A 13385-nucleotide genomic window follows, 5' to 3' on the forward strand; every position below is an offset into this window, starting at 1 on the left:
TTCCTGCCCTTCGAGTATTTGTCGTCAAAGAGGCTGATTATTTTCTCCCCCAGCTCTTTAGCAGTTTTAAATGTATAATTATCATTGCATGTCATTTGATAGCTGCACTAATTGCCGCCAACTATTGTCTGTTTGCACTTAATGCTGAAACCTGATCAACATCCTGCTTTGGTTGATGTTTGGTGGTAAACTTTAATTAACTCTTATTGCATTGGAGAAGAGTTCAGGCTTGGTGCTAACTAATCATTTACCTTCATTATGTCCTGACAGCTCCACTTGTTCTTGGGCCTAATAGATACACCAGTCAGTAAATAAACCTGCAAACCTCATGCCTTCTAGTTGCTCCATACTGATATTTTGCTACTTAAAGTATAAGATAATTGGGCCCATATAATTATTTAGTTAGTTTAGTATCTCTAGTTCTGCAGACACTAATCTTAATTGCCTCTTTCATGCTGGACAATTTCATCTTAATAGAAACTGTAGATTTGAGATAACATTATTCCTTCAACATGGTTCCTATGAACATGCATCTTTTGAATCAATACAATTAAGCTTGTCTCCTGTTGGAATTCTTGTCATTATTTTTCCTGAAATACTTTTCCTGTAATGATATTGAAGTTAAAGTAATCAGGTTACCAGCAGATCATGTAAAATTCAACTCAAAATTGCTGGCTGCTTGATTTTAATTTGTCTGACATCAAGTTTGTTTGAAAAGGGATAATATGTGGGTAAACCAAGGAGCTTATAATTATGGCTGACATTTGTTTGTTTATAATGAAATCTAATTAAAGTTCATACATTTAAAACACAAAAGTTAATTACTGAATTGCTCACTTCACTTATGGACAGCAGTCAAATTAACTTTCAGGCCAAAAAAGAAGAAAAACACCCCATACACATACACAGAAAGCAAACAAAAGGCTCTTCATAATAGAAATAAAATAACCAACCAATCTGAGTGATCAAACATAAATTTGCCAATATTTCATCCAGAAGAAACCTGGCATTCCACTTAGGTTCTCTATTGTGTTAGCTCTAATGTGGTTTTTAATATAACATGATTTAAAATATCTACATGGGATATAAAAAGAGACTTGTATTTGATAGATTGAGTCTTGGATAGTAAGAGGCACTGGTAGTGATTTCAGAAATTACGCATATAACTTTCTTCATTAAAACTATTTTGAAATCATGTGAAATCATTGAAACCACTGCTCAGGAAATAGGAATGTTTTCTGGAATACCTGACTTGTGATTAATTTTATGAAGATAATTATGGTAGCTTTAGCCTGCAAGGAATGACATTTTTCAAAAAAAAGATTGTGCTTACACTACTACACTGGTGTTATGTTGGTTATGAGATCAAATTGGTGGGAATCATGAAATGCAAATAACTAAGCAGTTGTTTTCTCCTTTAAATATTTAGTTGTCAGTATTTAATAATGAATTTTGTATCTTAATAGACAAAGAAGAAAAAGAATGCATGTATATATATGTAAGGATATATTGTCTTCACATTGTATATGAGAAAAATGTATTGTGGAAATGCTTTCACTAGTCTGGTAAATCTGAAGTCAGATATTCTATAGTATAATTACCTTAATAAAACTAATTAAGAAAAAAAAATTAAATGTCCCTATGTGACAACGTAAAAGCATCATCAGTTAAACACTTAAATTGGGTGTATGCCAGAGAGATTAGTCCATTACATTTTAAAGACTAGAAATATAAACATATACAAAACATGGCAAATATTATTTATAAATTTCTAAAACTAATTGATCCAGTACATGTTTTCCCAAGGAAAACTAAATGGTTCCATGTTTAAACTTTCCATTTCAAAGTTTTATTTACTTGAAATTTCAATTATAGTTGGGATTGAGGAAGAGAGACTTGAGAGGGGAAAATGATTCTGTCCATTATTGAGATGCTTTGTAAAACTGATTATAATTTACATAACCTTTTAGTATTTCCAGAGAGTATATTTATATGTGTTTTAATATAACACTCATTGATTGATTTGTAGATTAATATTTATTTAGGGAAGAAAAATTAAAGGGCTCATAGAGTCATTTAACTCTAATCCAACTTTGCATAGATGAGACAAAGGGAAGATGATTAATACTTAAGTATATGGCTGGGTGATGGCATTCAGAGGTATCTTTCTCTTCTATAAAGAAAGCAAAAAGAAAAGTCAGTATATTTTCACAGTATTGGCAAACAACAGCTTTCTATAATGCTTTAGCTGATTAGGACATCCTTACCCTTTAATGAAGCAATCACTACAAACCCCCAATGTCAGCTGGAATACTAGCAAAACAGTATCAAAGAAGAATCAGAAAGAGGCACTGAACATAATTACAGTTCATGTCCTTGTCTCACACCAATGCAAACTATTCATTTTCAATTAGAATGAATAAGAAAATTAGAAATCAACTAGATTGGTTAAAAGGACCAAAGTTTGTTTACAGAGGATAGCTAAAGTATTAGGTCCATCTTGCTCACTGATTATGAAATTTTCCTGAAGCAAACAAATAAAATGAGTCATATAATGGTGTAATTTGGTTAAGGAGAGATTATTGATTTCTCTCTAAGGAAAGTAGCTGGAGTTTGATTAAAGTCACGAAGAAAACTGAGGAAAATTCCTATTTCCCACAACTAATCAAATTAAGAACTATCAGAACCATTGGCAAGGGGGTACTTTTCTGCTTTAGTTCTCCAACACATGTGTTTAATGATTTGTGATTGTCATATAAAGTCCATAGAGGTTTAGAGATGAGAGAGAGAATGAGGGAAGATGAGGCGGGGAAGATAGGAAGAGAAAGGAAAAGAAAAAACAAGAGACAGAAATACCAATACTAAGAGTCCTATTTATGAGAAGGAAATAAATCTGTGTTGAATAGCTAATTTAGGTTTTAATGAGAAGAAAGAGGAAAACAGGGACTTGGTTGACTTACATGCTCATGTTTGTCTTTGTCAACTTTCCCTCTTTAAAACTCTGCCTGGCTTAGGTGCTTACTATATTTGGTTACATCCTTCTATTCAAACTTAATTACCTTCTCCCCTTTGTCGTGACATGGGTGGAAAGTTTTTGCCGTGTCAGGAGAGGTCGTCACACATTCTTTCGCAGTTCTGTTCATTAATTCCTTCTTGCAGAAGCATTTTCTCTCGTGCTGGGAAGGTAGAAGTGTGTAACAGAACAGCTCTGAAACATCAGCAGGAAGCTCTAAGCTGGTTAATGCAGTATAATTGTCTGGACATAGACTGGTCTTTGTTTGTGTGGTTCGCTCCGAATCAGCTGTAATTAACTCCAGAGTGTTTCCAGATTGCCAGCAAAGAAAAATTACAGCTTTTCTGTTTTAAATTGTAAAGCTCACAAACATTAACTATGCAGATTGCTTCTACTTTGATATATTTCTATCCTGCAAGAAAAAACAATAACAAAAAAGCTTATTTGCCCCGCCCCCACCTCTAAAAATGTGCTTTTGTTAAGTTATGTGATTTAGTGTCTGTTGGAACATAATGGCCCCTTAAGAGTTGGGTTTGAAATCTTTTTACTTGATATTTTCAATCCTTTGACATCCTTGCATTTGCCTCCCTTCTTGCTAATGTTCTTAATACTGAAACGGGAAAGAAGTTATGCAGTCTTTTATGAAATACTAAACAGATCCAAAAATAAGCAAATTGCAGAGAAAGCTGAGTAAAGAAAAGCACCAGCAACTGACTTAAAAGACTGAGATCAAAGATGCATTCTGATGTAACTGATGCTTCTACACAGGTACTTTACCTGTATTTTTGATATATCAAAAGCCAGGTTGTGAGAAAAGGCCAATTTCACTGCTCTCTCATCTTGGTCAGCACACCACACCCTTCTAAAAGCTTCTGTACAGTAGTTTGTAATTATGAATTCCAACGTGGGTAAAAATGAGGTAGCAGTGTGAGCTAATACAGCCCAAGACACAAAAGATCTGTCAGGAAATGATGCAAAAAAGAAAAAAATCCAGCCAAAAATCTTTTTTTTTTCTTTCTTCTGAATTTAACAATAAGGAATTTAAGCTTCAATGTGGCTTTAGCGAGCAAAGAAAAGAAGCTCTTGGTGTCTGCATAATACCACTTTGATGGATTTTTTTCATCAGTTCTCTGTACGTGGCAACAAATAAACAAGTATAATTATACTTGTGAAGGTCTATTCATTGCTTTGTCAGCATTAGATATATGTGCCGTTTTCACACTGCGCCTCTCTTTTGTCTTTGGCTAACTCACTATGACATATTGATAGAGGATTTGGAATGGGAAAAGGCCACAGCAGAGACAGTGATGACCTTTTGGAAACTTGATATAATTCAAGGATTTTTATTTATTTTATATATATATACATACATATATATGTATGTATATATACATTTTTAGGATTTGTGACTTGTTACCAAATTCCCTTTTACATGACCAACTTTTAACCCGTTCAAAATGAAATAAAGACTCAAAGTATCACGACATGGCCAAGAGCGGATGAGAATAAAAACAATAGGCAAAAGGGCACAGTGGTCTGTCTTCTTTCCCAGCACTTTGCAGAGTGGCTAACCTAGCATTCCTTTCCCATTATTCTGTCCTCTTGATCAGATCACGTTCTTTTTAATCGTTTCACAAACACTGTCTCACTGTGTCACCAAGGAGGGCTGGGACAATCTCAATTAAAAAACAGAGGTAAAACTGGCTTCTCTGATTTTGGGTTCTAATGGGAGCCCTGCCTTCTGAATGCAAAGGAATTTGTCTATTGTTCAGAAAGCACCCTCTTTCATTAGCCAGACTCCTCATAGGTGGGTTTGGTCATTTAGCAGAGCAGAGTTTAGGCAGAAGTGACTGCAGGACGACAGTAAGGCAGAGTGAGCCATAAAAGTTCCTTTCTGCATGTTGTCCATTAGTTCCAAAAAAGGGATTTACATGATCAAAGTCACTGATCTTGTGAATTGCTGAGAATACTGCGTACATGTATTCTAAGCAGACCAGCTAGTATATATTGTTCTGAATTTAACATTTAAATTGTATCAGGTTTACTCTTTGAGATTTCTTGACGACTTGGGTGTTTTTGTATTTGTTTTTTAATAGAATGTTTGGTAGTAGAGAATAGTAATTGGTGAAGACTAAATAGAAAACAGTTTAACAGGTGAAGCAACTTTTATAGTGAGTTTACTTGTTATAAAGTTATTTTGGAATGAATACTCTGGTATAAGTTAGATGGTTGTCTTTGTGGTCTTTTAACTGGGACTTATAAACTTTAGTGTGAATTTCCTAAATAGGTCACATTGTTAAAAGAAAGATCTTGTCTGACTGATCTTGGTGACAGTGAAATCACTTAGCATCATCTTTAGTGTCATAGTACATATTGATCTAAAATAACTTTTTAACTGCACAAGCTAAAGTGATTCCATCAAAATATGCTGGTAAACACCACCATGGTCATAGTATGTAACTACAAATGTAAAAATCAGGTCGTCTACTACTAGCTCTATCAATTCAGATAGTTTTGTTACTGTTGCTTTTGGAATGAAATGTAAATTTGATTGTAGAGAATATTTACTATTTTGGTTGTACAGAAGACTTACTAGTTTCTGATTAATGTGTAGTTTATGAGAAGAACTTGATTAGCAATTTTGTGTAAAGTTATGTGGGAGTGGCTTTGTCCTGTGATTGATTCTGTAGTATAGTTTTCATAATTTTTGTCTCATATCAATAAAGTCATTTTTGATAGTTACTCCTGATCCTATGAAGATAAAATAAAAAGGTAGGATCTATTAATACTTCATATAGAGAGACACTGATTAGACATTGCAGAGTCCATTCGGCATCTGGCTAAAATTATTAACTGTGTGTTACATACGACTCATCTGAAGTGCATTTAGCATGTGTGTCATAATTTTAGTTAGTGTTTTTGTCAGCTGAGAACTGTTGTAGGTAGGGTATAGATAAAACAGAAATTAAATATTAAGAATAGCTCAGAAACTCCTTTATAAGGCTGTAAAGTGTTTGAGAACCTTTCTCACTCCTGTAATTAAGGTGAATAATCTTCCACATATCTGCCTAAGTCATCAAAGGAAAGAAAGAAAAAAAAAAAGCTACTTTGAGTCCTGGAACTTGATATTTTTATCTAGGATCATTAGTTTAGTGTTACCACCTTGCTCCCCCTCCAAACCTCCAATTTCTCCCTACCTTCCTCACTTCTTTTAGTCTGGCATGGGACTTTATTTTAGACATTTTGCCTACCTTCAGTGTTTATACATGGTGCAGATTTGGTAAATGCAAAGGTAAATATGAATGTTTGTGGACTAATTAAGAGAATTATTAGGTTTTCATGCTTATGGTGATTTATCAGATTATTTCAGAGGGTTTTAAAAGCTGCATGCGTGCCATGAAGATAATTAACCAGGAGCGCCTCAATAATTAAAATTACACACCACGCTTTGTGATGTTTGATCCGTGTGCAATTAGAATGTCATTTTAACCATCTTAGATACCAAAATGAATTTTGATTTCATTTTCAATCTGTGCAGCTCTTTTGATGTATTCGAAACTGATCACTTCCTCTCTGATTTAGCTGGCAAGATGAAATTTGATTACAGTAAAGAGAGTATTAAGAAGTTATTCTTCATACTTAATATGCTACTGACCTCCAATGATGTCTTTCTTCTAGAAGAACTTTTAAAAAGGAATTTCTAAAATGCTCAGTAATATTGGTGAGCCCAGGGTTTTGTTTCCTTAGTTCTCCGCCCCTGTGAAGTCGATGCAATAGACTATAGGGGTGGGAGGGAAATCCATAGTGAATCACTGAGTGTCCATCCTCCCCAGTAGAATAACTAATGCAGTATAGCCTCGTCAAAGGAGGAGCCTGGCCGGCTACAGTCCATAGGGTCACAAAGATTTGGACACAACCAAAGCGACTTAGCATGCATGCATGCATATAGTCATGTCCGCTTTCCTCATTTCAGAAACCATCAGCATACATGAAAGTATTGATACATCTATGTGAGAGGACTATTTGCCTTGAAGTTCTGGGTCCCTTCAGTTTTGAGATTTGAAAGAAGATGGCTTACCTTTTTGATAAAATCAAGGCAGTGCCTATGCCGCAGACTGAAAAGGAGCACTAAACTTTCAGACCACTCAACTCTTGTGTACAGTGCCATCATTCTGCAAATGGAGAGATGTGCAGGGATTCAGAGACATGTCAGCCCTAATCAGGCTGCTATACCAGTAGCTGAGGTTTGCAGGTACACACACAAGTGGGCATACACATACACATTCACACACAGAAGGGGAGTGCAGTTTTACCAATGTGTGCCTACCTTCCTCCTGGTACCTTCCCCTGCTACCTGAAATTGATACGGCTTTTATGAGACCAAGTGCTTCTTGGTCTCAACAAAGGGAGTTTACAGTCTAAGATGCTTGCCTGGAAAAAAAAAAAAAAAAACTAAAAAAAAAAAATGATGGAAGTATTTTCATCAGATGTGCTTGCATATGATTTGTTAAGCCAAGGGAGATGTTGATTGAGGCCATGGTTGAAAGATGGGCGACTCAACCAGGATTGATAACATCAAAATGGTATCCGGAACGGTGTTCATTATGTATTGCAGTGGGGAAAAAAATAAAAAAAGCAGAGTGAATACGATTGTCCCCTAGGATGGTAGGACTGGTTGCAGTAAATATTAATTTCTGTTCTGGTGCCCATTGAGGTGACCGAAGTGTGGGAGAGAATTGTGATTGGTGCTTAATCAGGGCCAGCCAGATACCTGCTGAGAGCTTTCACACAAGGAAGATTTGTAGTAAGCTGATTTACTGGCAAAATGAAAACCAGAGAAGAGTTTGGTCTGTGCCGCCTGTGACTGTAATATTTCTAATTTAAGGTTCCTTTATGGTTGGTCTCCCTCCCACCCTTATACCCGTCCCCCTCACCTCCCCCCACCCCCCACTTCCACTCACTGCCTGATAAAGTAAAAGGTAAATTTTAAATTACAAGTTATTTGTGTTGTCCTTTTATTCCCGCTGTCGTCTTATGAAAGCCATTTACATTTCTATTAGAGTAAAGGGGGTTTTAAAGCTTTTACATATATTATATCCATTTTCAGAAAACAGGAATGAAAAAAATATACAGCTTACTGATACGAATTTTAGATTTGTGATGAATGCTCGGAGTGATTTCAAAAACACTCCGGATGTCTAGGCATGCCTGTGATAGCTATCTACATTATTTTGCTACATTTATACAAAGTCTGTCTGTGATAGATAGGTACGCTGGTTTTAAGTTTTCCCCCTCACCTTTTTAGATAGTCAAGTTTACAGCAGCTATAAATTAGTGATGGGCTATTAGTGAGCTGTGTCATTATTTAATAAAAATGGCTCCTCTCACCTTATTTTTTATCCAGGTCCCTGACAGGCTGGATGAAATGAGATCCCCATGTAGCAATTGCCATGGAAACCTGTGACTCCCCTCCTATCTCAAGGCAGGAAAATGGGCAGGGCACGTCGAAGCTATGTGGAACGGCACAACTTGATAATGAGGTGCCAGAGAAAGTTGCAGGGATGGAGCCTGACAGGGCAAACAGCTCCGCAGATGACAACCTGAAAACGGATGAGCGCAAAAGTGAAGTCTTGCTGGGTTTCAGCGTCGAGAATGCAGCTGCCACTCAGGTTACCTCAGCCAAGGAGATCCCGTGCAACGAATGTGCCACCTCTTTTCCCAGTTTACAAAAATACATGGAACACCACTGCCCCAATGCCCGCCTTCCCGTCCTGAAGGATGACAACGAGAGCGAGATCAGCGAATTAGAGGATAGTGACGTGGAAAATCTCACAGGGGAGATCGTTTACCAGCCTGATGGGTCAGCTTATATAATCGAGGACTCCAAAGAAAGTGGGCAGAATGCGCAGAGTGGGGCAAACAGCAAACTCTTTTCTACGGCGATGTTCCTGGACTCCCTGGCGTCTGCCGGAGAGAAGGGTGATCAGTCTGCTTCTGCGCCTCTGTCGTTCTACCCACAGATCATCAACACTTTTCATATCGCTTCATCCCTCGGGAAACCATTTGCAGCCGATCAGGCTTTCCCAAATACCTCAGCACTAGCAGGAGTCGGTCCTGTGTTGCACAGTTTCCGTGTCTACGATCTCCGACACAAGAGAGAGAAAGACTATCTAACCAGTGATGGCTCCGCCAAAAACTCCTGTGTGTCCAAAGATGTCCCCAATAATGTGGACCTGTCCAAATTCGATGGTTGTGTTAGCGATGGGAAAAGGAAACCTGTTTTAATGTGTTTCTTGTGCAAGTTGTCTTTCGGTTATATCAGGTCATTTGTAACCCATGCTGTGCATGACCATCGGATGACCCTTAACGAGGAGGAGCAGAAACTCCTTAGTAACAAATGCGTCTCGGCCATAATACAGGGGATTGGCAAAGACAAAGAACCTCTTATAAGCTTTCTGGAACCAAAAAAATCCACTTCTGTTTATCCCCATTTTTCTACTACAAACCTCATAGGACCCGACCCAACCTTCCGCGGTTTATGGAGCGCTTTTCATGTTGAAAATGGTGACTCTTTGCCGGCTGGCTTTGCCTTCTTGAAGGGGAGCCCGAGTACCCCTGGCTCCGCCGAGCAGCCGCTGGGGATCACCCAAATGCCAAAGGCTGAAGTGACTCTGGGGGGGCTGTCTAGTTTAGTAGTGAACACCCCAATTACCTCTGTCTCCCTCAGCCACTCATCATCTGAGTCTAGCAAGATGTCAGAGAGCAAAGACCAAGAGAACAACTGTGAAAGGCCAAAAGAGAGCAACGCTTTACACCCCAACGGGGAGTGCCCAGTCAAGAGCGAACCCACCGAGGCAGGAGATGAGGATGAAGAGGATGCATATTCCAATGAACCTGACGACGAGGAAGTATTAGGGGAACTCACCGATAGTATCGGTAACAAAGATTTCCCTCTCTTAAACCAAAGCATTTCTCCTTTATCATCCAGTGTGCTAAAATTCATTGAAAAGGGCCCCTCGTCCTCCTCGGCCACTGTTTCTGATGACCCAGAAAAGAAAAAACAGGCTGCCGCCGTCAGGGCTGGTGGGGGTGTGTCGGGCAGCTACGGAATCAGTGGCAAGGACTTGGCAGAAGCCAGCGCCAGTAAAGAGGGTGCCACGGCCACTCACCTGAGCGAGACGACCCGGGGGGATGAAGACAGCTCGGCTGCACCTCACCAGCACGGCTTCACCCCGAGTGCCCCAGGTACCCCTGGGCCCGGGGGAGATGGCTCACCAGGCAGTGGCATCGAGTGTCCCAAGTGCGACACGGTTTTGGGGTCCTCGCGGTCTCTTGGGGGTCACATGACAATGATGCACTCAAGGAACTCATGCAAAACCCTCAAGTGTCCGAAATGTAACTGGCACTACAAGTATCAACAGACCCTGGAGGCCCACATGAAGGAGAAACACCCTGAGCCGGGAGGCTCCTGTGTTTATTGTAAGACTGGACAGCCTCACCCCAGGCTCGCCCGGGGCGAGAGCTACACATGTGGCTATAAACCCTTCCGTTGTGAGGTTTGTAACTACTCTACCACTACCAAAGGCAACCTCAGTATTCATATGCAGTCGGACAAGCACCTGAACAACGTGCAGAATCTCCAAAACGGCACCGGGGAGCAGGTGTTTGGCCACTCGGCCCCAGCCCCCAACAGCAGCCTTGGTGGCTGCGGGACCCCCTCTCCATCCAAACCTAAGCAGAAACCCACCTGGCGCTGCGAGGTGTGTGATTATGAGACCAACGTGGCGCGGAACCTGCGGATTCACATGACCAGTGAGAAGCACATGCATAACATGATGCTTCTGCAGCAGAACATGAAGCAGATCCAGCACAACCTGCACCTGGGCCTCGCCCCTGCCGAGGCCGAGCTCTATCAGTACTACCTGGCCCAGAACATAGGCCTGACGGGGATGAAGTTGGAGAACCCTGGCGACCCACAGCTGATGCTCAATCCATTCCAGCTGGACCCTGCCACGGCGGCCGCTCTGGCCCCGGGACTTGGTCAGTATTTACTGCTTTTCTGCACTGCTGTTAGTTTCTCATCACACTTTTGATTTGACGTGATGCACCCCGATAAAGTGGTGAGTGCCGACAAATTGGGGACAGTTTACTGGAAGGGACTTCCCCTTTCAGCTGGATAATCAAACCATTTGTGTCTCTCTTCAAACCTGAATTAACTTGAGAGAGGAAGGAGTTGAGGGATCCGAGAGAGCAGAAAAGAAGTTAGCAAACTTTGTCTGCCTGCAATAGGCCGATGAACAAATACTAATTGGCATTAATTGCCTGGCATCCTGAGCTATAGCTTCCTAGGTTTATAGCGTCAATTATGCCCTAAGATATCAAACTTGAGCTTCTGAATGGTATGCCATTATTTTTCATGAAATATTTTTGAAAAAAGATTTTCGTGTCTGTGATTGAAGATAATTAAAGGAACATTAATACCATTACCTTATCCCAGACATTTGGCAGTAGATTACAGGCACGCATACAGTATTAGCCAAATCTCATCAAGCTTTTCGACAAATTGCGAAATAACAATTAGCGCTTGTGTAAGTTTAGCTGGGCGCTTAAATTGCAAGCACGTGACTGTTTTGTTATGGTATTGATCCACTTTCCTGCCCTCGAAAATACAAATTTCAGAATGACATCATGCCCAGTAGGAGTAATTAAAGCTATCTGATGAGGGAATTTAGAAGTTGAAAGGGATGATTGTAATTGATCCTGATTCAATCCGATTACGGCTTTTTATAGTTTAAGCTCTAGAGAAAGCACATTCCTTGTCAAGACTTTATTTTACAGATTCCTTTGTGCACGCTGTGTTTTCCAGTCTCTATTTTTCCTTTTAATTTTTTTTTTCCTGTAGTAAATAATGAGCTGCCGCCTGAAATCCGGCTTGCCAGTGGTCAGCTAATAGGTGATGACCTGTCCCTCCTTACTGCAGGAGAGCTGTCACCTTATATCAGTGACCCAGCGCTGAAGCTATTCCAGTGTGCTGTTTGCAACAAATTCACCTCTGACAGCCTGGAGGCCCTAAGCGTGCATGTGAGCAGCGAGCGCTCTCTCCCTGAAGAGGAATGGAGGGCTGTAATTGGAGATATCTACCAGTGCAAGCTCTGTAACTACAACACTCAGCTCAAAGCCAACTTCCAGCTTCACTGCAAGACTGATAAACATATGCAGAAATATCAACTGGTGGCTCACATTAAGGAAGGGGGCAAAAGTAATGAATGGAGGCTGAAGTGCATTGCCATTGGCAACCCCGTTCACCTCAAGTGCAACGCCTGTGACTACTACACCAACAGCGTGGACAAATTACGCTTGCACACCACCAATCACAGGCACGAGGCGGCCCTGAAGCTCTACAAGGTAAGCAGTGACATCCATTTCTCTTGGCACAGAGTGGAGGAGGGAATTAACTGTTTCGGAGCTTGGAGCACAGATCTGCAAGTTAAGGAAAAAGGAGAGAGGGGAAAAAAAAAAATAGAAGGGCAAGAGCCACAGTCTCTGCTTCACGTTACTAAATGCATAGTCTATCGAAATAGATGGAATTGGAGAATTTATTTAAAGGATTTGCTGTATGTCCCTTTTACACCTGTCTCTGTGGGATTGATCACTCTACTGGTTGCCCTGAAATAACATCACTTTTCTGAGTGTTTCCACCTATTAAATAATACTCTTAAACCTCTTTTATTGATTGATTAAAAACAACAACATAGCACCACTCTTGGCTAAGTATGAATGGTTTCAGGGAGCAGAGGACAAAAACAGCACTGCCTTGTGAATGCATCATCTTTTGTTTAGTGACAAACAAGGATGATCCAAAACACTGTGTGTGTGCGCGGGTTTTCCTGTGAGTTTCTGGTGGTACTGAGTAAAAAGACACCCTCCTTTAGCATCAGTTGAAAGTCTTCTGCTTAACTCTGTTGTTATTTTGCATGACTTCCCAAGTTAGTAATGTTTTTATCCCGTCCCTCTATGGGTGTGGCACTGGTAAAAGTGTTCATTAAATGGCAAATAACACTTTTATAGGGGAAAAAGCTTTGCAGATGTAATGAACTCGTCCAAGTGTTGACTCTCATTTGTCACATACCTTGACTTGACTTTTTCTGAACCCTAATTACTGGTTAATTTATTTTCTGCAGTTTGTTTACTGGATTGGCCTGATTGTCTTGGTTCATGTACAGCAGGAACAGATTCATTTCTATGATGAATAACTTGGTAACTTATTAAAAACTTCTTTTGTCCAGAGGATATTAAAATTCAGAAAATATTGCAAACCATTAGTCACTGTAACAAGCTCTAATATGATTGCAAAATCCATTTTGCAAGTGTT

The 13385-nt window shown here is 39.9% G+C and overlaps 1 protein-coding gene across 4 annotated transcripts in view; it reads left to right on the plus strand.

Moving 5' to 3' along the window:
- ZFHX4 (zinc finger homeobox 4) overlaps positions 1-13385 on the plus strand; it is a 201630-nt gene that overhangs the window by 14646 nt on the left and 173599 nt on the right. For 2 of the 4 annotated variants that reach the window (XM_070477195.1, XM_070477196.1), the window contains exons 2-3: positions 8418-11053; positions 11916-12418. In XM_070477195.1, the coding sequence (XP_070333296.1) occupies positions 8464-11053; positions 11916-12418 (3093 nt within the window). In that variant the 5' untranslated portion in view covers positions 8418-8463. The remainder of the gene's footprint in view (positions 1-8417; positions 11054-11915; positions 12419-13385) is intronic. The other 2 variants (XM_070477197.1, XM_070477198.1) reach the window with 1 other exon arrangement.

Source organism: Odocoileus virginianus, chromosome 15 (genome assembly GCF_023699985.2).
Source record: "Odocoileus virginianus isolate 20LAN1187 ecotype Illinois chromosome 15, Ovbor_1.2, whole genome shotgun sequence".
Lineage (NCBI taxonomy): Eukaryota > Metazoa > Chordata > Mammalia > Artiodactyla > Cervidae > Odocoileus > Odocoileus virginianus.